The following is a 26378-nucleotide window of genomic DNA, read 5'->3' on the forward strand; positions in this document are numbered from 1 at the left end:
TAAATCCATGAAATTTATTATATATACCTCTATAAATATTGTTTCTCAAAAAAAAAAAAAACAAATCTATAAATATTATTTAAGAATTATCAAATGTTGTACTCTCTCCTTCCATTTGTTTTTTTGATATGCTTATATGTGTGTTATTAGATTAAAAGTAAAACTTTTATGTTATTGTTTCTCATTTTTATTTTTGTTGCTAATGATATTATATGTGTGTGAAAGAAATTGTCTAACATTATGAGCATGTAACTTTTTCTTTTTCTTTTTAATTTCACTGTAATTAATTTTTATTTTGGTTTTTACAAATATCAATATCCATACCTATATATATCACACACAACAAATTTGAATAGCATTCATGAAATTATTTTTTTTTACATAGCATGTTATAAATATCAACAACATTTTCCTTCACAAGATTGCTATTAGCAGGTAATATTAAATCTACATCATGAAAAGGAATTCACATCTTAACATGATCATGCAACTATTTGCTTGAACTAATAATTTTTTCTAACTCTCTAATAATAATAATAATAATATTTTCTAACAATTTTCTTTATTCTTTTTATCAATTAAGACTCCTTTAATATTAAATCTTCATGACTCTCCACTCATTTTTTAGGAGATCCTCTTTAGATAAAAGAGGGCATTAGTGTATCAATACGTAACTCTAAATAAAGGTTTGAAAAACAAAATACCATGTAGTCCATACTCTTCAAGTGCATAACACATTTTAGATGTACTACAAATATTCTGGCAAATGAAAAACCTCAGGTTAAGTTTCCTTAGGTTTTTAATTATTAAATTCAGGATTTTTTTTTTTCATATAACTATGTTGTGTGCTTGTTTGAATCCAAAGAAAAATATTTTATATACAATTTATATTGAAAGTTCAATATGGGTATGAAACACCTTTGAACGTTTAGACCCTCAATTACAAAATTACCAATTCAAACTTTATCAAACAATGTATATGCGAAAAATGATAATAAGCTTATACCAGAATTGATAAACAATCTAAGCCAAATATAAACACATCTATAGCAATAAATATAGGGCAAAGATAAAGGGAAGAAAGATGCAAACACACGGACAACACACGATGTGTTATCGAAGAGAAAACCGAAGTCCTCGGCGTAAAACCTCTCCGCCGCCCTCTAAGCGGTGAAACAATCCACTAAAGAATATAGTTGGGATACATGAACAGCAGAAGACCCTCCAAGCCTAATCTATCTAGGTACCTAAGCCCTCCAAGCTTCTTGCTCCAACGAGGTTACGCCGAACTTATTTCTTCTTTAGCTTCCCGGATTCCGCTACTTGACCATAGCATCAACCAATGTATATTGGTTCCTTCCAAACTGCTTCCCTCAGCACCAAATAAACCTTCTCACAGACGTGGGTGTGGTGAGATAAGGATTTGGTAAAAGACCTCTCAAGGGTATGACAATGGAGAGAAAGAGAGTAAAGGAATTTGTAGAGTTTCTTAGATGAAGATTGGGGATAAAGCAGTCTTGTTTTTCTCTAGGGTTTTCTCTCACAAAATTCTCTCTGGAAGCTCTCCTAATTTAGTGGGTATAAGGGTCTATATATAGTGAGGTGAGAAAAAAATACAAAGAGACAGTTTTTGCCAAACAGAGTAAATTGGCGGCTTGGTCTCGCGGCTTGTCCTAGTCGCGAAATCAAGTCGCGACGTATCGGCCTGGCCAGCCTGGGACTTTTGTCCTGTAGTGCAATAGCTGGCGCGACCTTTCAGCTTTCCTGCGTGCATCTCACGTGCCTGAAGTTGGCGACTTGCAGTCACGAGCCACCCGCGAGTCCTAGCCGCGAAACTCTGCTTCTTTGCACATACTTGAGCTTTTCTTCACATCTTCTCACACACTACCCTTACAATAATCCCACCTAAATACAGGGTTACTAAGTGCTTAAATTACAAGCAAATTGGCATAGAATAAAGCCAACAAGATGGTTGATAAATTTCAACCTTACATATATGATCTAGACTCAAGTGATTATTAATTTATTATTTTTTAATAAAATTATTCCAAAATTTTATAGCCAAAACCGTGCAACGCCAAGTTGCTTCATTAAATTGCAAAAATTTTGTTACTTTAAAAAAAAAAAAAAAAAAAAGATATTGTGGGGCCTGTTATCTAGAAGGATATAGGAATCATAGGAAATAGGCTTAGGGCCCAACGGCCCAGTCCGAGGACATTCACTTGTCCGAGGATAATTAAAGAAATGTATTGTGGGACCAGTATAAGAAAAAGGGATGGAGGTCATGAGCAGTGGCCCAAACATCGTCCGAGGATAAGACTCATCTCGGATACCATGGTCCGAGGTAGATATAACTATTTGACTATTCAGGGCACCCTGCAAAGTTACATTAAAACTGGATGGTGAACTTGGAACAAAGGAAGAACCGAGGAAGATAACAAATATCTTTTGGAGCTGCTACCTCCACATTAAATGCTTCCCAACTAACTCTTTGGCCGCATTAATGTGGAAGTGATACCTGAACAGTAATCAAGCAACCTTATGGCTACTAAGTGAAGGTTCTGGGAGGTGCTGGATGGGACAGAAAAGAGTTCTAAGAATAGAGCCTACACGTGTACAGTGAAAAGGGAGTGATGAACGGAGTATATAACCAGAAAGTGGGTGACATTAGAGAGGACTTTTGGAGAAAAAGGAGAAAAAAGAACAATAGAATCCAGAGAGATACCCTGTGAAACCTAGCCGAGGAGAGTTTTTATCACGCAGCTAGCTTGAAACATCTTTTTCTACACCATAACCACAACCTTTCCTACCAAATAGAATTAGTTCTTTTGCTCACTCTCTAAAAATTTATTGTTTGGGCTTGTTGGACTTGAAATCCATCCTTATTCTGGGTCCAATCCAAATTGAGTCCCTACAGATATATATATTCTTCTCCTATAATTTCTAAATTGATAAAAATCTTAATTTGATTACAATCCAAATTATAATCCTTTTATTATTAATTTGTTTTTTACTATTTTTTTACTTAATTTATTAATCTATTTTTAAATTTTTTTTTTTACAAATAGTTCTTATAAAATTAGACTTCTAAAGTTCTATGACCCTAAACATTATATATAAGGTTCCGAATAGATATGTACTTATTTTACTATTTTTACGAATACTACTTTTTATAAAATTAGACTATAAGGTTCCTAATAGATATATACTTAGTTTACTAAAAATGATGGCAATCTTATTAAGCTATAGACAAAATAAATCAAATGTTACAAAGTTGTTGAAATTATAGAAATGAAAATTTTAATCTACCATAAGAATTTAGAATTCTAATCCTTTTATTATTGCTTTATTTTTTTTCTTAAATTATATTACTACACGTTAAAAAAAAAAAAAAAAAAAAAAAAAAGCAACTTCATTTTTTTTTCTTTGGATTTCCTCTTCAGACAAGGATAATTTCCTCTTCACATGCTACTTATTTTTTAGATTTAGATTTCAGCTTCATACTTCCACAAATTTATAGATAAACAATTTCTTATTTGTTCTTATCAACTATTGCTTTATCACCAATTTATAAATAAAAATAACAACAATTTTTTAGATACATGTAAATGCTATCTCACCAAATTTTAAATTAAAAAAAAAAAAAAAAACCAACGTGCATGGTTAGGAAGAGTTAGACATGTGCATGAGTTGGAGAATTATATACTTATATCTATTTGATTATTGACATAAAACCGATCTTTTTTTTTTTGAGAATCAAAACCAAGAAACTTTATTAATTCATCCAAAGTCGGTTACAAGGGCATGATGAAGTTGTGGTGGAACATCCTCCATCCACACAATGAAAGTACCAATATGTTTTGCGTACTGAGCTAAATTATGAGCTAGAGAGTTACCCGATCTACGGATGTGCGAAAAGGAAATACAAGAAAAGACTTCAAAAATCTGCTTAGCTGAGGAAATCAAATGGCCGAAGGAAGTGAAGGACTCCTCCTCACTTCGTAAGGCTGAAATAATCAACTCCGAATCTCCCTCGACTATAATAGAGGATAGATGGAGTTCTTGAGCGAAAGAGATGGCTCTAACCGCTGCCAATGCTTCCACTTCATCAGAGGAAGATGGTAGCCTGACTTTTTCGGACATGGAGGCCATCACCCTTCCCTGGTGGTCACGTACAACAATGCCCAGACCAGCTTCATTTTTCTCCCGGAATACGGCACCGTCGAAGTTGATCTTGAAGCTCGTCGGCGGTGGAGGTGTCCATCTGACCTGCAGTTTTAGCAAGGTACTTGGCTGCGATCTTGGGATCAGTAGAGCCTGTTTGAAAGTCTGAAGGGACTGTGAGGCTGAAGGGACCACTTGAGAGAGTGGGAAGGGCTTGGTACTGGTCCGAAGAGTATTTCGACGGGTCCAAATAGTCCATACCAAAGTAGCAAATAATGACCCCTTATTTTGACTAATGCATTTTTTTTTCCTTCTAATTACTCTTATGTTATACATAACTCATTAAATTAAATTGTATTTAATGTATGCCATATATAATTTAATTATATTTTATTTAAAATAATGCTAGAGATATAAACTATTTTATAAAAAATTTTACAAACTGTTAATATGGTGAGTGATTATTAGTAAATGAAAATGTGATATTAATTGTGAGCCTAATGAAAACCGATAAGATGTTAGTCACATCAGAAAAATTTTAAAATGTTATAAAATAGTTTGTACATTCTCCTCCAACACGTGACTTACCAGCTCAAAGAAATTCAAAAATTTCTTTGTTCTTCTAAACAGCCACAACAAGCTTGTCTCCCATACAGCAGATAGTTCTTGACAGTCCCACAATGCATGATGGACATCTTCCGGGGCCACATGACAATGATCACAAATATCCTCTGCAATAACCTTGCGAGCCACCAGTTTCTTCTTGACAGGAATAGCCTCTCTACTTGCTCTCCACAGGAAGTTTTTGATCTTATTTGGCACTGACAGACTCCATAACTTCTTCCATATATTTCGACCATCATCTTGCTAAGAGAGAGCCAGTGGAGGTGATGATTTCTCTTTAGCTAGGAAGTTATATCCGGATTTTACCGAATAAACTCCATTAGCCGTGTGAGGCCAAACAAGCTTATCCTCGACATAGCTGGAGCTAAGAGGAATCTTGAGAATAAGGTCTACCTCCAACGGGGCAAAAAAGCCTTGAAGAATGTCTATATCCCATGATCTAGTTTGCTAGTCAATAAGTGTGTCCACTGTAGCTTCCTGCATGCCTTCAAGAATGGGTGACAAAATTCTTGGGTGGTTGAAAGAAGGAAGCCATGGAGTATCCCAGATCTTAATTTTATCACCCCACCTTACTCTCCAACGTGCACCTTTTTTAAGGACCTCCCTGCCGTGGAGAATACTACGCCATGCATACGATCCACTAGAACACTCTGGGGCATCCATGAATGAACATGTAGGAAAAAACCTACTCTTGAAAATTTTGTGAAAGAGGGACTACTTGTTTTGCAAAAGACGCCAAGCTTACTTGGCTAAAAGTGCATCATTAAAGAGAGACAAGTCTTTAAAACCCATACTTCCATTAGCCTTTGATTGACAAAGAGAGTCCCATTTCACCCAATGTATCTTACGTCTCTCTCCTCGTTGTCCCCACCAAAATTTTCGAATGAGGCTTTCAATGTCATTGCACAAGCCCAAGGGAAGTTTGAAGCAACTCAATGTGTAAGTGGGGATTGCTTGAACCACCGCTTTGATTAAAATCTCCCTTCCTGCTTGTGATAAAAAATTTTCCTCCCACCCTTGCATCTTCCTCCACACTTTTTCTTTTATGAAGTTAAAGCTTGCTTTTTTCCTCCTCCCCACAATAGAAGGCAAGCCCAAATACTTCTCGTACTGCTTTATTTCTGGCACCCCCAAAGCCTGCTTAATGTGTTCTCTCTTCACCTCAGAAGTATTCTTACTAAAGAAGATGGTGGTTTTGTTTCTATTGATATGTTGTCCAGAACAACCGCCATAGACTTCTAGTATATCAAGAATCGATCTTCATTGTGAATGAGTTATAATATAATATTAATTCCAAATTAGTGTAAATGGGTAATGTATAATGTATATTTTAATATAAAAATTGGATAAAAAATAAATAATTTAATAAATAAAAAATTGCATACACATAATAGAATCTTGGGTGATATGTATATATGCTTACAAACTCATGCAATCAGGATAGGATGAAGACGAGCACAAACTCCTAGGAGCTTAGCTAGCAAATCTTTGATAAGCAACTTCACTTGATGCAATCAAGCAAATTTACAAGATGTGCTATGAGCCAAAACCTCTTTTGACTTCTAGCATGAATCTGAATTAGTTTCAATCATGCTTGTAAGGTTGAATTTAATCAACCATTTAATTGGCTTTATTCCGTGACCAATTTGCTTGTAATTTAGCACTTAGCAACCCTGTATTTAGGTGGGAAAATTGTAAGGGTAGTGTGTGAGAAGATGTGAAGAAAAGCTCAAGAGTATGCAAGAAAAACAGAGTCTCGCGGCTAGGGCTCGCGGGTGGATCGCGACTGACAAGTCGCGAAAGGCAGGCACGTGAGAGGCACACTGGGAAGCTGAAGGGTCGCGCCAGCTGTCATGCTACAGGACAAAAGTTCCAGTCTGGCCAGGCCGTTACGTCGCGACTTGAATTCGCGACTTGGTCAAGCCGCGAGATCAAGCCGCCAACTTGCCCTGTTTGGCAAAAACTGATGTTTTGCATTCCCTTCTCACCCTACTATATATACACCCTTATACCCATCATATTGAGAGAGCTTTCAGAGAGAATTTTGTGAAAGAAAACCAAGATTGAGTCATCCCCAATCTTCATCTAAAGAGACTCTACAAATTCCTCTACTCTCTTCCTCTCCATTGTCATACCCTTGAGAGGTCATTTGCCAAACCCTTATCTCACCACACCCACGTCTGTAAGAAGGTCTATTTGGTGCTTTGGGAAGCAGTTTGGAAAGGAACCAATATACATTGGTTGATGCTATGGTCAAGTAGCGGAATCCGGCAAGCTAAAGAAGAAATAGGTTCGGCGTAACCTCGTTGGAGCAAGAAGCTTGGAGGGCTTAGGTACTTGGGTAGATTAGGCTTGGAGGGTCTTCTGCTGTTCATGTATCCCAAATACATTCTTTAGTGGATTATTTGACCGCTTGGAGGGCGGCGGAGAGGTTTTACGCCGAGGACTTCGGTTTCCTCTTCGATAACACATCGTGTGTTGTCCGTGTGTTTGCATCTTCCTTTCAATTGTTTATCAATTCTGTTATGAGCTTGTTATCATGTTCCGCACATTAATTGTTTGATATAAAGCTTGAATTGGTAATTTTATTATTTGGGGTCTAAACGTTCAAGGGTGTTTCATACCCATTTTGAACTTTCAATGCTTATTTTCCTTTTCTTTTTCTAAATGTTATGTATGATTTTAGACTCATTTTTTTTGTTGGTTATTTTTTTAAAATTTAGATATAATTCTCACTCTTAAAGATATCCTTTCAATTTCCATGTAATTAATTCTTTAAATAAAATTTTTCTCTATTTACTCTACTTATAATTTTTTAAATAATTTTTCCTTTAACGAAAATTGTTGTATATTCATTATATGATTAGTTATTCCATTCTAACCTTTTGTCTTTCTTAAAGTAATCATTTTTATTCTCATATAATCATCATCTCAATGTATTAAATTTGTCCTTAGTTGTGTGAAGTGTTACTATCAAAGAGTTAAAATCTCCTTCGTAAGTTCAAAATTTTTAATTTAATTTTTTTAAGATAAGTAATTTAATTATATTATTAAAATAAAGTGTTTAATTTACATATACTTTTCTATTAAGCCGTGCATCGCACGGGCATAACACTAGTACTATATAATAAAAGTTGGGCTTACAAGCTATGATTGCACCAAGTGACTTCACCAAATTGCAGAAATTTTATTAAATTTTTAAACAAAAAAAAATATATATATATTTTTTGTCCTTATCTTCTTTTCCTATAATTTCTAAGTTGATAAAAGTTTTAATTTAATTACCATCCAAATTCTTCATCTAATCCTCTTAATATTAATTTTGATAATATCTTGATTAAGTTTATAAGAAATTAAACTTAAGTTTTTTTTTCTTCTAGAAATAGCTTTTTTTTCTTCTAGAAATAGCTTTTTTTTTTTCCTTCAATACATTGGAGAAACCATAGACACTCCTTAAACAAATTGAAATTAATAAGGTCGTTGAAGGAGTTGGAAAGTTTAAGGTTGTAATTTATATTTTACTAAAAATCTTAATATTACAATCCAAATTCTTCAATGTTTAATTTCTTATATAAAAAACATACGTTTAATTTCTTATAAAATAAAAAAAACGTTTAATTTTATTTTTAATTTTTTGAAAACACCTCATAGATAGACACAAAATTATAATTTATTCTTATTGACTTTTTTCTATACATCTCTATCAATTTTTTAGATAAATACAAAAACTTAGTTGTTGTTATCATTTGTTTTTTTCTTCACTCTTTTTGCTAACATTGCATATATTAGACTTCATTCTCTCAAATTCTTCTCCGTAACTGTTATTTTCAATTTCTTCTTTGTAACTTTTTTTTTTAATAGGAATTTCTCTATAACTTTGAGTTTATGTGTTGATTTATATTTCTTTCTTTTCGATGCTTCATTTAAGTTACTTTTTATTTGGTCTTTATTATATCTGGTTGGTTTGATCTTCTTGGGTAATTAAGCAAGTTTAATCTTTCAATCTCTTTTTTATTTATGTGAAAGATTGCATAGCTTTAATTTATATATTTTTTGGTGATAGGATTTGAACTGATGTTCTTGAGGCAGCAAACGAACCAACTAGATTTGCTAAAGATGAAAACGATGTACACATATTACTAGAGGATGTCTTCCCAATAATTTGAAACCATGTTCTTGAATTAACATTTTATTTGTATTTTATTTTCTTATTCTTTGTAAGGCATTGATAATATTGCATGTTTTTTTTTTTTTTTATATAAAGTTTATGATAGCTATTTTTTTTTTAGAGAGAAATTCTAGGAAAGTTGTTCGGATCCAAATCCATAGCCGAGACTTTACCAGTTAAGCTAATTGGAACCAAATGATAAATTGAGCCTTAAAACTCAATACACACACACACACCCACATACATTTTATAATACCTTAGTTTCACACAATTTGCATTCATTATATAACTTAAAAGTAAAATATTCATTTATTTCTATTATCTAATTTTAAGTAAATTAATAAATAAGAAACTATTTACATATGAATTTTGATTAAGCCGTGCATCTCAAGGGCATAATTCTAGTGTATATGTATATATATATATATATATTAGAACCTTCTTGACATACTATTCATACATTTCTTTACTGGGTAATATAATTTTTTGGTCTCTAAATTTTATCAAAAAATTTGTATTTCTTTGTAAAAGATTTTTTTAAATAGTTTGGAGAGAGAAATAGGGATGAAAAAATATTTTTTTTTTCAATAGTTTAAGGACAAAAAACAAACTTTTGGTAAAATTTAAGGTTAAAAAGTAAAACATTTTCAATAATTTAGAGAAAAAAAAAATTCACTAGTTCAGGGATGAAAAACAAACTTTTTTTTTGCTTAATACTACACACCAGAACCAAAAGTGCATGCAACACTTAGTTCCGCAGAACAATATATAAACTCACAGACCCCAACACACACACACGATGTGGGACTCAGCCTAAACTGTTTTTTTTTTTTTTTTTTTTTTTTTTTTTTTTTTTTTTTTTTTTTTTTTTTTTTTTTTTGCTTAATACTACACACCAAAACCAAAAGTGCATAAAAAACAAACTTTTTAAAGTTTAAGAAAGAAAACTTTTGATAAAGTTTAAGAACTAAAATAGTATTTTACCAAAAGATGACCATTATATGTGAATATAATTTTATGTTATAGAGGTAAGACTTAAGAAGAATTAATTGATTTTTCCGTAGCTATAATTAAGAAATTTAATTAGATAAGGATTTTTTTTAAATGAATAAATAATAAAAATTTGTCTAGATGTGACCCATAAACCATATGACGATCTATTGATCAATAAGTTAAACACATACTACATTCAAGCTATAATCTAATTAATTGAAAAATCTAAACCCTCTTTAATAATGGGGAATTAATAAATTTACATATTATTTTTCTCATTTTTTTCAGATGATGGAATGAAAAATCTATATAATAATAATAATAATAATAATAATAGGTAAAACTGAGAGAAAATTAAATTAGAATTCCCAATTAGACTTTTAATTTTGCATCATGTGTTTAGATTTATGCGGGACCACACCATAATTATTTTTTAAATTCAAAATTAGATTTCAATTGTGAGCTAAATTTTTGCCATGTGTCCCAAATGTGAGACCATGCTATAAATATCTATCAAAGTATTCATTGTGAATAAATAATTTTGATTCAATGAATGAAATTTTTTAGTCATCTGCTTTAGTCCCGATACAATATCTATGGCCAAGATGTTGTTGAAAGAATAAAATGCAGCTACATCCCCCTTCACTCTCTCTCCTTCAAATATTTGATTGGAGAGAATGGAGAAGTTTCTAACAATGAGTATAAAAAATCTAAAGTTTGAGATTGATTTGTTTGGGTCATTTGATTTCAGTTTTTAATTTTGCTTTGTTGAGTTGTTGAGAGAGAAAGAGATTTTTTTTTTTTTTGGTTTGTGTGTGAGAAAGAAAGATGTATAGTTGATGAGTCGGAGTGAAATTTGAACTAGAAAGTTGGAGAAAATGGAAATTAATTACCTATGTAGATAACTCTTAATATGAGCCAAGTTTGGTGTAGCATGTAAATGTTCCATACCATTTGAATGATAAAATGCCTCTAATAGAAGTGAGAATTAGAAAAGGCAAAAGCGAATGGTTTTTGAAGTGGACAGACTAGAGAGGAGAATTTAGTTCAGTTGTTTCTAATTAAGGTTGTGTTTGGTTCGATGGAAAATATTTTCGCGAGAATCTCTAATCGGAGTAAGGAATATTTTGGTGAGCTAGGTCAGTAGCACCAGCGAAGATCAGCTTCCACGCACATCTTCGCCAATCTTAATCAAGGTTTGAACCTTTCGATGCCCTAATTTTTCATTTTCTAATCTCTGATTAAATATTGTGCATTGCTTTTGTTGTTGTATTTGTTTTTATTGATTGAATGTGTCAGTTAGGGTTCGGTTTTGGTGTATGATTTGGGGAACATAGGCTTTTGGTGTATGATAACACCTAACCCTACCTTTGTAATCTCACCATTTTATAGTAAAACTTTCTCCTGGACATTACCTATGGATAAGAGAGAAAAATTGGATTAAAAACATAGATTGTTAAAAAAAATATAATCAGGAAATTAAAACGCCTATTTGTTACTAAATTCTGTATTTAAAGGTGATCGAAATTTCATACTGTGGCTGTATTTGAAGAATGCAAGGAGTTATTAATCTTTGGTTTCCTCCACTATTTCAGAGTGATAAAGAGTATGTCTTCTTTTGTTAATAGAGAAAGATAGTATGAACAAATTTTGCGTAAAATACCAATTATTATGAATAAATGTTATATAAAATGCCAAATATTTGTTTGTATAATGATCCTTATTTAAGTACTTGAATCATGTGATGCAACATACAATTGTCATTCACACTCACACAAGATAAGAATTTTTCTCATTAGCTAAATTGTATTTATTGACATGAAGTTAGTATGCTAATTGTTATCCTTTTTATATCTTTAATTATTTTTTTAATGAAATTTTAAAAAGGTGTGTCTAAATAAATTGAGAAAAAGAATCTAACAAATAAGTTATTATCCTAATCACACATGTTACGGGCAAAAGTTTTCTTTAAAAAAAAAAAAATTATTTATTTAATAATCTTTTATTACAAAAACTTCATAATTCTAGATTTCTAGGTTTATAAGTAATATTTAAAAAGTTTCACAAATATTCAAAATTAATTAAACATATTTAAACCCTTTATAAATTAAATTGTTGGAAGAAGATGTTGTTCACAAGGTTGAAGAGGTGATAGTAATTCCAATGATATTTTTGATAGGATTTAAAACAAAACAATTGGAGTGCTCAAAAAGACTTATGTTATGTTATGAGAAGAACCATAACTCAATCATGATCCATCAACAATATCAAGTTTAACTACCACCATTGGCACTGAATCTTGCATGAGCTTAGCCTTGACAAGTCGCCAATACGACAAACAAAGATATATACTTATAATTAACCATCTCTAATTTCCTTCTTTCTTTTTCTTTCCTTTTTAAAAAACCTATCTAGAATATTAGAACCTTCTTGACTTACCGTACGTTCGTATGTTTCTTTCATGGATAAAATATTATTTTAGTTAATAAATCTTACCAAAACCTTGTTTTTCTTTCTAACCATAAATTTTTTTTTTTTTTCATCTTTAAACATTGTAAAAGGTTTATTTTAATAGTTTGGAGAGAAAAATAGGGATGAAAAAAAAAAAAAAAAACTTTAATTTTTCCAATAGTTTAGGGACAAAAAAATAAAGAAAAAATTTAATAATTTGAGGATGAAAAACGAACTTTTTAAAATTTAGGGATAAAAAAAAAAAACTTTTAGTAAAGTTTAGAGACCAAAATAATATTTTACTATTATTTTTTTATGTGTCTCAAATCTTATTAGATAGAAATTATATGTTTTCTTCTCAAAGAAATTTTATACATATATAGGATATTTATTCTTCTTTTTCTATCTAAAAGACGAGCACATTATGTTGCTATAATTATAATTTTACTTTATAAAGGTAAGAATTAAGAAGAATTGATTGATTTCTGTAGCTATAATTAAGAAATTGAATTAGATATGGATTTTCTTTCAAAAAAAATTGACTGGATGTGACCCATACACCATGTGACAGTATGTCAATCAGTAAGTTAAAACATACTATGTACAAGCTAGAAGCTTATTAATTGAAAATCTAAACCCTATTTAATAATGGGGAATTAATAAAATTAAATATTAAATTCTATCACTTAAACATAAATTCCATCTGTTAGTAAAATTTACATGGATGTAATAAATCCAAGAAACCAACCAACATCCTGTTTAATAACCTAGCCATTGAATGAGTTCTGAATAAATAAATAATAATAATGAAAAAAAGTTTGCAAATTGCAAATTGTAATGGGTAAGAAAAAAAAATCAATATAAGTCCAGTACATAAAAATCAATCCTCTTTATTTTTTGTCCATTTTGTGTTTATTTGAATAATTTAAGTTCAGAAACCAATGTGATAGATTGCAAAATATGTTTGACCATGTTGGGTTCATTTCCCAGTCAAATGCAGCGTTTATGCATTATTTTTTGTTAAACTAGAGATTTTTGGAGTTTGGATATTTGGTTGAATGAGTTAGGGAAGCATTTAGTTTAAAAAGTTTGGAGGCTTCAATGTAAGCAAATGCAGATGATGTATTGATTTTGAAGCAGTTTATGCTTTTAAATAAGCAGTTTGTATTCTCTTGAACATTATACTAATTTGTGTTATTGTTTTGAGTATCTCTAACAATAATGACTTTATGCAAGATCCGTAATCTTAAAACATTAAAACCAAGAAATAGGGCAAAAAAAAAAAAAAAAAAAAAAAAAAAAAAACCTAAAGACTGAGTAACCCCAATAAAGGAAAGAAAAAGAAAGTTTACCTTAGCATTTGTATAAAAGATTCATCCAAAGAAAGCTCATGCAAGATCCAACTATTGTTGTCTATTAATTTTTAGACCTATGAACATACAATATTTAACCTAATTTTACTGCTAAGTTGTCACTTAAGTTAATTAGGTAGATATTAGGTTAAACATAAATCAATCATATCATGTAGTGGAAAAGTAAATAAGACATAGATATGATGACTCGAAAGTTTCAAAGTAAAAATCCTTGTTGGGGGGAAGGGGGGGGGTGGGGGACCAATTCGAAGAAGAACAATCCATTATATCAAATAGAAGTTTACAGTCAAGAATATTTAATTCGTAATAAAACCTAGCTCTGAAACCTTAGACTTCTTTGATGTGGATCTGTTTCAACATGAATCTCCAATTCACGCTTTTCTCTTCAGTACACTTAATATCTAAAACTTAGGCTGCAACTTTGTTCCACTGGTACTTATGGAATAAGATTGATCTTCAGTAGATATGCTTGTATCCAAAACATCCTTAGCATGCTTTTTTCTTGAAGCATTGCCTTTCTAACAACCTTCGCTAACGGTTCACTTGATTCGAGAGCCATTAAAGGAGACCCCCTTCAACCTTGTCAAGAAGAACTCAAGCTCTTCCTAGTTTTCTTCCAGATATGGCCCTCTAAATCCTTCCCAAGTTTTCAAAGGTGTTGGATGTGTAAAGATCGTGTTTTGGAATAAAACGGTCCCATATGTTTGTATTCCTATTACCTTTGGGTAAAGGTAAACACAAATTAAATGTTCGTTTGTGGGACAAAACTTGAAACCTAGAAAGCATAGACATTTTATTTGAGATGCCATACATGTGTCAAACACAAGACACATTTAGGACACAGTGTCCTAGTTGTCTTTTTTTTGGGGGGGGGGAATTGTACAAGGTTGAGACACTTATCTTTTATTTCATTTTTATTTTAATATTGAACACTTATCTAGTTATTTTTTATTTACTCTTTTAGATTTTATTATTTGGTTTGTATTCTAGCAAATTTCTAAATATAATATATTAGTCATGAATTCACTTTGTTATCTTTTATTGTTCTTAAATTGATATATGTTAAAATGAATACTTAAAAATATTTAATAATTTATTAATATATTAATTGTAGTTTATCTTGATTGTTTCTTGGATTCTTAAATTATAGCTAGCTATCTAATCTTCTGACTAAAATGTTTAAGGGCTTGTGTAGTCGGATATGTGCTAATCGTGTATATATATAATACTTTCTAATTGTATTCTTTGTGTATTATGAATCTGTTAAGAAAAAAGGAGTTGCAAAAAGATAAATACTGTGTTTTTAAGTTTCAGAAAAGTTTTTGTTTTTTTTTTTTGTTTTTTTAAACAATGGTTAGTGCCTTATCATATAGGGAGCAGTTTGAGTCCAATGTTTAGTAACACTGGACCCGTTGAGATTGTAATACGTGTCCATTTTTTAATACGTGTCACAATCTGACTAGGTAGCACTGGACCTAATCCAAACCCTATCATATAAACCCTTCCTTCTAGTACTATGGTCACAATTCTAGAGTCATGAAATTAACCTTCAAACACAAAACACATTTTTGGAAACAAACATAACGAGCGGAGAGCAAGAATCAAACCATGGCAGCTGCATCATTATCTTCATCGTCGTCAATGCTTGAATGGCCAGGTGAGTTTGTGTTTGATCCCGTAGGCAAATTGCTAGTGATTGACTATCTTCATCCCAAGGCCATAGGAATTTCCTACTGTGAATGCCCTGAAGAAATTCCGAACGCAATCTTTACGGCACTTAAGAACCATGGGAGATATGGGAGAAGATGGAAAAAGCTAATAACTGTATAAGGAACAAAGAAGAGATGTTTTTCTTCCCAAGATTGAAGAGGGTATCTTCCAACTGTCATTACAAGTAATTATTAGTATTTAGAGAGCAATGATTTGTCATCTCATATAATTGTACATCCCACTAATTAAAGTTGAATACTTTGGCTCAACCATCTCTTACTATCAATCTTAAGAGGAGTCCAGGTATCAGGGTATTGAATAATTTTTTCAACCATTATTAGTGACTACCCTCATTGTCTATCCCACCACAGTAGCTGAAATAAAAATAAACAAGGAAAATATTGTTACACAATCATTATTACACACTTTCTTTGAAATATTGTTTTCATTTTAGTTAAAATTGTGAAATAATAAAATCATATATTGAAAATTTCTCCATTATAATTGAAATCATGATTTTAAAACACAATTTCAATTTACATTGTAGTGTGTATAGTGAGTGTGCAGTACAATATTAGCGAGTGAGCGATAATCACTACTCAAATAAATAACTGATGTTATTAGCAAATCAAGACCATCAATTATTTGAAAACATAAAATTCCAAAGATAACACCGGTAGACACATTTGCTTCCAGTGGCTCCCATTTGTTTAACACTACAAAAAAAAAAAAAAAAAAAAAAAACATTCTGTGGCCATGTTTGTAAAACGAAAAAAAAAAAAAAAAAAAAAAAAAAACATGCTGTGGCCATGTTTGTAAAACGCGGCCTTAGGTCAGAAAAATGTGGCCATAGGACGATTTGGCCTATAACAGCGTTTTTTTAGGCCGCGTTTGTAAATGTGGCCTAAACCCCATGATTATAGGCTTGAGGGGTCCTATGGCCGCACTTTTCAAATGCGGCCTAAAACCAGGACCTATGGCCGCATTTAAAACATGGCTATAGGTGAGAATAAATTTTAATGCATTATTAATATTTAAATATTATTTTTTAACTTTTTATATTGTAGATATTTTTTTGGTTTAAAAATCATTCTTCTTCTTTTATGAGATGTAAAAGTTTTAGTTTAGTTCTTATATTTAGTTTTTATTAAAATTTATTTTGCAATTTGTTAAAAAAATAGTTATTTTGACACACTTGATAAATTTTTTTTAGTCATGAAACAGTTAAAGGTTTAAACTGGATTGAATTTTTTTTAGTTCAATATTTTTGGAAGACTTTTAAAAGGTGGAGGAAAGAAGGCAAAACTCACCCATATTTTTTATTTTTTAAAAATCAATTACCTTTCTAAATTGTTAAATCATACCTTCTATAAATTGTTTGGGACATACAGGTCCGGCTGCACGTGTGTTACTACTTGCTAACTCTCAATATCATGGTGTTTTTGTTTTAGAAAGTTTTAATTTATGACGACCGTTTTTAATGATAGTTCTTTATCATCAGACCAAGACACCAATCGATTTTTAGTATAGGCGGGGATTGAACTCCAAATCTCTTATTTAGCTATCAGTTACTTTACCAATTGAACTAATTGAAACCCAATCGGTTTTTAGTTTCTATTTCTTTTTCTTTTTTTCTTTTTTTCTTTTTTTTGAGAATGTTTAGTTTCTATTTCTTAATTAAACAATATCATGGTTCAACTCATATTTTGATCCAAAATAATAATAATAATAATATAGGCACTATACGCACGCTTTATTATCTACAATTCTACACGGTACTAAAGCAGAGTTCTCCATCAGAAACCAAGAACGATAACAATCTTCTGACTAAAATGTTTTAGTGTTTGTGTCGTGGGATATTTGACTAATCGTATACTTTCTAACTCTAATTAGAGTCGGTTAAGATTTAGGGCCGACTTAAGCGCCATTTTTTTTTATATCTTTTTTGGCAAGGAATCCGTATCCTTACAGAAAAGGAGTTGCAAAAATACATACAGTATAAATTAATACTGTGTTAAACCTATCCTACACTCACACAAAGCATATTTTCAGAAACACAACGAGCTGAGAATAAGGGAGAGCAAGAGTCAAACAATGGAGGCTGTATTATCATCTTCATCTTCATCCTCATCAACGCTTGAATGGCCAGGCGGGTTCGTGTTTGATCCACTAGACGAAGTGCTAGTGACTCACTATCTTCATCCCAAGGCCACGGAAATTTCCGACTGTAAATGCCATGAAGTAATCCCAGAACGCGATCTTTACGGCACTGAAGAACCATGGCAGATTTGGGAGAAGATGGAAAGAGCTAATAACTGTATACGAAACAAAGAAGAGATGTTCTTCTTCACAAGATTGAAGAGGGTCTCTTCCAAGTCCAATCGTTGCAAGAGAAGCATCGGCAAAGGTTGTTGGAAAGGCGATGGTAATTCCAGCAATATTTTTTACTGTGTCGACCAAAACGAAAGAAAAAGAATCGGAGTCAAAAAGACTTACCATTATGAGAACAGCAACGTCAAGACCGACAAGTCCAAGGCCAAGGACGACGACAACAACAACCGCTATCGATGGATATTGCATGAGATTAGCCTTGATGAGTCCTTACTACAACACGCTAAGGTACTTACTAATCATCTCTAATTTCCTTTTCTTTCTAGAAAACTTATAAATATGGAATATTAGAGATTAAGATGATAATTTAAAGTGAGGTCTTTTCACATATGATTAGTTTGGTTTAAGTTCAGTTTCTTGACATACTTTTCTTTTTTTAAAAAAATATATTCTTGACATACTATTTTTCTATTTCTTTGTTTGTATTTGTGTCTCATATATCTTCTTTTCTATTTTTTTCCTATATTATTATTATTTTTTATTTATGAATATTATTTAGGGTTTGGTTTAAAGTTACATTCTTTATTTGTGTCTCATATATCTTCGTTTTCTTTATTTTTTAATAATACTTTCTCAATTCTCATTTTTTATGTGCAGACAGGAGACTTGGTGATTTGCAGACTCAGAAGGCATTCTAAAAAAGAAGAGAGTGTGTCAAGTCAGCGTATAACTCTGACAGATCATACTACAAATCTGTTAAATCATACTATAGGTATACCAAATCATACTCTAGATCAGACTACAAACATGTCCAATCAAATTTCAAGTGGACCAGATCAAATAGGAGAATATTGGTTGAACCGTCAAAATCTGAGTACAGATATGTCAAATCAAATAGGAGAATATTGGTTAGATTATTCGATGACAGATTTAGGAGAAATAACAATTAATGGGATTCATAAAACTTGACCCAACCTTTGTAATCTTACCATCTTGATGGTAAAACTTTCTCCTACTTGTGGATGTATGCCTTAGACCGAACCATGTACATCGTTGTATTTTATTTTATGTATAATTGTTTATTTTTATTTTGCATAAACTCATTATAATAATTAATAACACAAAACAATTTGATATACTCGTAACAATAACATAAAAATAATGGGTTACAAAAATAATTCAAATAATTCTAACCATTACGATTTGTGATGAAATTTCCAAGACAAAGAGTACAAAATCAATTAATAAAGAACACAAAAAATGGCAGTTGCAATTTAATCTATAGCTTCCACATTCCCCTCTCAGGACATTGCAAATCCATCAAGCTCTAATTATATATTATATGGAATTACCTTTTTTTTTTTTAAATCGATTTTCTCCTCTTAAATTACTGAGTCATCAAGTAGGGTCCACTAAATTAAGACCTACCACTAAAACATGAACCATGAACCAACAAAGTTGCGTGTGAGAGACCAAATTGAAGCTTTTATATTACAACACAGTGCATTCTTCTAACATACACCTGATAAAATTGAAATGGTACAATTTTGAAACAGTCCAAAGAATAGAAATACAAAATGAGCTTTTAGAATTTGTAAAAAAACTTCTGTTTTGATCTTATTCTTCTCTATTTCCCAGAGCTGTTATTTTAACGGAAGCATCCACCAAAGGCTTGAAAACTTGAACCATCCAATTTAAACAGCAGCACCAGCTCTGTATAGTCTGAATCCAAAGATATAACCCCAAACAAGTTTTATGAATATCCTCACTACCCTCATTAATATACAGGGTTTCCATAGTCAATCCAACAGTGCAGCCCTATGATGTGGAAGTTGCTGCAGCCTTCTGAAAATTTTAAGTAATATATGTGAGGCCCAAGTCAAAAAATAGCTTCTTCAAAAAAAAAAAAAAATTGAAGATAAGATACATGGTAATTTTGGTCTATCACAGTTCAGTTCATGCTCATTTCAAATGCTAAAAGAAATATTTAGAAATAAAATCGAAGGGTCTAAAGGTGTTGATTGTTATTGTTATTATTTGATTTGCGAAAAGGGTCTAAACTTTAAAGCCTAAAGGTGTACTAGAATAACTTGGGGGTGGCAGAAGCCGAATATTGCTTTACAGGCAGATAAAGAATAGAAATGAATGGAATGAAAAGAATCCTTTCCATTCCATCCACTGTTTGGAAGTTGATTGATATACTAGTAAAATTATCTATTTGTTTTCTACGCATTCCTTCTTTAAAAATTCCCAAACACATTGGAAAAAATACACCACACTCCATTCCATCCATTTTATTATTTTATATAAATCCCTAACATAGTGTTAGTAATGTGAAATACCTAGGTTTTATTTCATAATGTGGCAGCATAGCCTAATGCCTATTGAATATAATAACATTTGTCTATAATGGCTCATGTTATGCAGTAAACAATCATGTTTTTGTAAACATGCTCTGAAGAACATTCGTTTTCTCAAGAAAAAAACAATCCATGTTTTACCTAATTAGTGGATGAACTTTCCTTTCAATTCAGTCAATTTCACAAATAAAGAAAAAGTATCACAAACAGAATAGAAATATTACCCGTTTTTGCTCTTCTATGTTTGCCTTTATTAGGGAATAAATGGCTACACCCGCAATTGCTATAATAGTACCAATTCCAGTCTGTGTGGATATCCTATTGCCTGTGAAATTTGAAACCATAGGGATATGACATCAAATCTAAAATTTCCAGTACACTGAATTTTCAGAGTTGCTTATTTAACACTGCATATAAATGTCATAAATAAGCAATATGAGCAATTACCGAATACAACAATAGAGAATCCAATGACAAAAACTCGCTTCAATACATTTCCAACAGCATGTGTAAGTGGTGCAACACGTTCTAAAGTGTTAGTAGCAACCTGCAATGTAATTTCAAACCTGAAGTTAGGAAACAGAAGAATGTGCTCCAACAAAATACTTTATCTGGGGTAGAGGAACCAAAAAAGGTTTCAGAAATACCAAACTGCAACTGTTAAATGCTAATTGATTTTGTTGTACTTTATTGATTGTGATTGATGCTATTAGAGGGCTTTCAGCATTGATTATATTATATTTTTATATCCATATATGATGCAATCTCATTATGAATTTGCTTTGTTTACATTTTTTATGTAATTTGGGATCCTATTCAAAGGGCCCAAAATTCACTATTGTAGGCAGTTGATGGATTTTATAAAATTTGGGTTGGAAGCTTGCTTCAAGTGCTTGGTGGTGATTCTAAGCAAGCCTAGATGGTGATTCCTAAGTTCCTATGCTTCTTCCATGCTTGGTGCAGATTACAAACAATCCTAGTTGGTAATACCTAGGTTCTATTTTTCTATTTTCATCGCTTTTCCTGATACCTAGATCCTATCTTCTTCTTTTTTAATTCTTATTTTTGTTTCCCAAACACAAGTCCCATTTTTAGAGTTCATTTTCCTGCATCACGCTTGACATATTGAGTCATACTGTGTTTCTATCAGACACCTAGACAAGTACACGGTTAAACAACCCAAATAAAGGCACATGTTCAACAACTCATCCATGGTCCATTCAAATGCAAATTTATGTACAGTGGAATATGAAGAGATAAATGCCATAATTTAATGATGCAGCTTTTCTACTTTATAACTAAATTCTTTTCAAATGATAGCATTCTTCAATATCCACATTGATTGGTCATGAAGAAGTAGCCGAGTAAGAAGAAAACCAAGTACTAATGATCTGATGAGGGGGTAATATCACAAACCCAGATGAAGGTTGAAACAAATTGGAAGGCTGAGAGGTCAAGTCAACATCAACATATATCAAACACAAAGATCTCATATACCTTTAGATTAAAGGAGCAGTTGAATATGGCATGTTCTATAGCATACCTGATTGTACAGATGATAAAACATGCCAATCCAGAACAGATCAGAGAGGAATTTGTATAAACCCACTTTGGCAATAGCATCCCTAAAACCATATTGCATCAGTTGGGGTCCCTCAATCTGAAAGGAATCCAAGTAATCCCATGGTTATATGTAATAAACTTTGATTGAAACATTGAGATAATAGATTAACAAAATTTTATACAATATTCATGATAAATTAACTTACAATTATAGCTGGCGGGATGCAAACCAAGAGAGCAATAATTGAAATATAAGCATACACATTTGTACTGTCCATTCCTGTCTGTTAAAAATAAAAGGATTAATTAGAAAACTTGGACTAATGGTCAATGGATGTAGAAAGGACTAGAAATGTATTACCTCCACTTAATTTATCCCAGAATTTTTCACGCAAAAGTTGCTCAGTTGGCTAATTTATGAAATAGTTGTGGCTATTGGGATTATGAAATCTTGATGTACTTAAGGGTTGAATCAAATATAATAGTTCCCTTCCAAATACCTCATCTGTCAGGTGAAATTCTTAACTTTGTTTTACATTGCATCATTTACAGTAAGATTGTAAAAGGTGTTTGATAATCCTAGGAAAGAGACAAGAGCACGTGGTGTTTTACATACAATTAACCAACACTGGCTATGTAATCCTAAAGATATCAATCAACGCAGCTCAACAACACTTTGTCACCTGATGCAGTTACAAAGGTGTAATTTAACACATCAAACATAACTCTATTTAGGAAAATTTCTGACTAGAGCTCACATAACTTGTTCCATCCAAAAGACACTTTTTAAACTTGCCTTTTGCTTTCCAGAAGAAATTCATGATTGCAACAGATTTTGACACAAGGATATGCCATAGGCAACAGAACTTAAAAACATTTGCTTTCTTAGACAAAACCCTTGTATCACTATCCACCTTCATGAACTAGGCCAAACAGCATACAATAACATGAACCTGGAAACTAAGCTCTAGAACTTATAAAATTAGAACAGAACTTATTCCTAAGCAAGTACCATGTTTTCTGAAAGTGCTTACCATTGCTTTCTTTGAATAGATACTCCTGTAGGTAAATGCTATGTTTGAAATCATCGCACTGATGAAACCAGTCCAATTGAAAGAAAGTTCAGTCAGTGATGCCATTGATACACCTGCAATAAAAGTTACAGACTATATCAGTAGTGGTTGATGAAATATAAAAGCTGATTCTATACTGTATTCAGATTTAAGTAGTGAGTTGGCATTGCCAAGGTTGAGAAATTGGCTGCAGATGGATATCCATAGATGCACTCACGCACTGCATACAAACATATATATATATATAGAGAGAGTGCACAAAACCCCCATTTCTGCGGGTCTGTGAGAGGTGACGTGTGTGTGTGTGTGTTCTGTATGTGTTTAGTTCTTGACAAGATTACAGGCAGCATCAGTAATATGTCCCACATGCCAGCTTTATGAAATCAAGCTTCTGTCCTTTCAATAAGAGAAGTAAATAGAAGGGAGAATTTCAGAGTCAAAAGAGTTACCAATAACAACTGGGGCCAATGATAGCCATAGGGATAAAGGAATTTGCTGGCCTAAAACAAACTGAGAAGCAGCAGCATTGAAGAATGGCTCCAAGGCTGCAGAAAATACATCAAGACTAGTTAGGAACTAGAAACTATCATAAAATTTTGTCTCTCACCTTTTCCAAAAGTGTTGAGTATTATTGATGAAAGAGGCATTATCATGACATCTATATTAATTCAGATTAGCTTAATGGAATTAAATGAAAGAGCAAGTTACAGACAAACTAAAATGTATGTCAATGAAAAAACATTTCTGTGGTTATATCTACTTGCAGTTGCTTTTCTTAGGAACTTCCACCAATAGGAACCTATGAAGGAATACATTTTCATTATATCTTTAAGCACACATGGTTGATCATATACACCAATGAGTACCAACAAAAATCAACCCACAACATTGCCGTCATCAAGCCAAGGAGGCAGTTAAGAACCACAACAAAATTTTAATTTTGACAAAGTAAGAGAGCCCCAGCTGCAGAACATCCAATCTGGTTAGTAAATTGAAAACTGGACACAGTCCTTTCAACTTGAACATATGATGCTGGTGATTTGCACCAAAACATTGTAACCCTCATGCTTAAAAAATAAAAAAATAAAAAAATAAAAAATCATAAAATAAAATGTACACAGACACATGTATGCACACACTCAAATATATGTCCAAGGACTTTCATCAGGCCAGTAGCTGTAAAATACTAATGAAATTAGTAAAAGAAGCTTTTTCCTCAAAATTTTCTACCTTTAATGGTGTGCGTGAAAGATACTGCGACAGCTGCGAATGATACATTAGACATGACATGTCCAAGGGCATGGCAGAATGCAACTGGAGTCAGTAGTACCAAGAGCTCCTTATTAATTGGCTGCATACAGGGTAAGACAAGTTCATTAGTGCATGTACCTAGAGAAGAGAAGATAGCCAATGCAGAAGTTGAAACTCACAGCACGTTTTGGTAGACCAACACCCCAAGAAACAAGACAGTACACCACTCCAACTAGGAGATGTACAACAGAAACAAAGCTGCAAAAGACATACAAGATTTTCAAATTGTCATAGGGGATGAAATTTTTCAAAAGCCACAACAATTTCAATATAATGAAAATGAAGCATTGTGAAAGAAGCATACTATGGATATGGGAAATAATTGTAGACTTTCTTGTTGAGTATATTGAAGATGACATTTAAGAAGTACCTGCATAGAAAACATGGAATTGTTTAACATTTAGAGATTAAGTGCAATTGTTTAGTTAGTAAATTAGAACAGCATAATGTTAGCTTACAAAATCTCCTCCTTCATTTTATGAGGGCATGTATGATTCATGCATTTTATAGTAAATAACTGACAGCACAACCAGTGAGAATAAAGAAAATAACATGATTAGTGGGTGCAACATACATTTTATTCAAGTGAAAAAGGAAAAGGAAAGAACATATAAAAGTACATTGCAATGTGCATATACTCTGAACATAGTAGTATGTATATTTAAGGCTGCATTGACCCCTTGCACCCTCGTATGGTTTTTTCACCCAAAAACAAAACATGAGAATTAGTTAAAAATTGTGACATATTCTGTTAACTGAGTCCTTCGTTTCAAATTCAACCAACTAATTCCAAACTATGGCTATTACCCTTAAAAAAATTCAACTGGGCATCTAAGTTTTTAACTTATTGTGAACAAGTAATGTATCAAGTCTTAACACAAAAATGTAATTACTATGATAACTTACCACATAAAGAAAAAAAAACCAGTAACCAGTGCAGGATATCTCTCAGCAAAGCTCTTAGAAGGCTTGGCATACCTGCAATTTCAAATATGACTATATCAACCAAATACAGATCCCAAAATAAAAATCCATATGGTTACTAAAACTACATGTGAAAAAACCAACAAAAAGGAATCCCTTTCTTTTAGTATTTTTCTCAGCATCCAAACTTAGTCTTTTAACACTTTAGTACTAAATAAAAGAAAATTGAAGTGACGAATTAGACCCGTCAGCATCTGCGGTTGTGGCCGCCACAACCGGAAATTCAACAGAGCCTCGCCGCCTCAACAATTCACTCCAACCAGAAAATCTCAAGGCCTTGCCTGAGAATTCAACAGGTTTCTGAGGTCCCTGGTTCTCTGGCAGTGGAGAAAATGCCAAGCATGTGGACTTTGAACCCAGTGACCGAGTCTTGAGCACAACATGATTAGTTGTAACTTTCTTGGGTGACAAGTATAGTGAAGAAAATCTTGAAGTTTGGATTGAACATTGAAATGGGTTGGTCACTAAAGCCATGGTTTGCAACAAGACACAAGCTTTATGGGATTTTGATAAGGAAAATGGTTTGAGGGGCTTGAATTCTTAGTGGATTTTCTGAGTTTGGAAGAATACAAAGTACAATGAAATTGAAGAGCGTTGAAAATAAGAAACTGTATGCAGGGGATAAAGCAGACAGAGTACTATTTGGTTTCCTTGTTTTTAACTAACAAAAATAGTAGATATTATAACTATAGAAAATCCTATTTGTTGTGGATTTTTCTTTCTTTGTGTTCTGGCAATGAACTAGATTCGGAGAAAACAATGGGTTTTGGTTTGAAAAACCAGACAAAATTAAGGAGGGACTGTAGTTGAAGCTTAAGGAAGTGAAACAGAAACTCAAAAACAGTTCCTGTTACAACAAGAATCTATGAAAAGCATCAAAGTTTAAGACTTTGAACTTTGAGTACTAGTTGCAAACAGCGTATGGGAGTTGTTGGGGACAGTGATCATTCGGTGATGGACTTCCAATAAGAGAGAGACAGACACAGTGAGTGTAACATGGGGAAGTTGTTTTTTATTCTTTTCTGTTTTTTTAATTTCCCTCTTAAAATAAGACTTTGAACTTTGAGTACTAGTTGCAAACAGCGTATGGGAGTTGTTGGGGACAGTGATCATTCGGTGATGGACTTCCAATAAGAGAGAGACAGACACAGTGAGTGTAACATGGGGAAGTTGTTTTTTATTCTTTTCTGTTTTTTTAATTTCCCTCTTAAAATGGTATCTGCCTTTCATTGTTTTGTGAAGAACCGTTGTTTAATAGGAGTTAGGTAACAAG

The 26378-nt window shown here is 32.3% G+C and overlaps 2 protein-coding genes across 2 annotated transcripts; one reads left to right on the top strand and one right to left on the bottom strand.

Annotated features, from left to right (window-relative positions):
• The first annotated feature begins 17577 nt into the window (after positions 1-17577).
• LOC111999639 (NAC domain-containing protein 41-like) lies at positions 17578-18783 on the top strand. The gene is made up of 2 exons (XM_024031768.2): positions 17578-18102; positions 18472-18783. Exons 1-2 carry the CDS (start codon positions 17578-17580, stop codon positions 18781-18783), a joined length of 837 nt encoding a protein of 278 aa, XP_023887536.2.
• Positions 18784-19279: 496 nt separating this feature from the next.
• On the bottom strand, positions 19280-26104 carry LOC111999640 (triose phosphate/phosphate translocator, chloroplastic). The gene is made up of 12 exons (XM_024031769.2): positions 25290-26104; positions 25028-25099; positions 24426-24491; positions 24241-24319; positions 24041-24161; positions 23260-23355; positions 22772-22884; positions 21944-22021; positions 21718-21834; positions 20622-20721; positions 20399-20499; positions 19280-19659 (listed from the first exon to the last, which is right to left on the bottom strand). Exons 1-12 carry the CDS (start codon positions 25577-25579, stop codon positions 19633-19635), a joined length of 1260 nt encoding a protein of 419 aa, XP_023887537.2. The 5' UTR covers positions 25580-26104; the 3' UTR covers positions 19280-19632.
• Between the last annotated feature and the right edge of the window lie 274 nt (positions 26105-26378).

The sequence above is a fragment of the Quercus suber genome, unplaced genomic scaffold (assembly GCF_002906115.3).
Source record: "Quercus suber isolate HL8 unplaced genomic scaffold, Cork oak 2.0 scaffold_30, whole genome shotgun sequence".
Lineage (NCBI taxonomy): Eukaryota > Viridiplantae > Streptophyta > Magnoliopsida > Fagales > Fagaceae > Quercus > Quercus suber.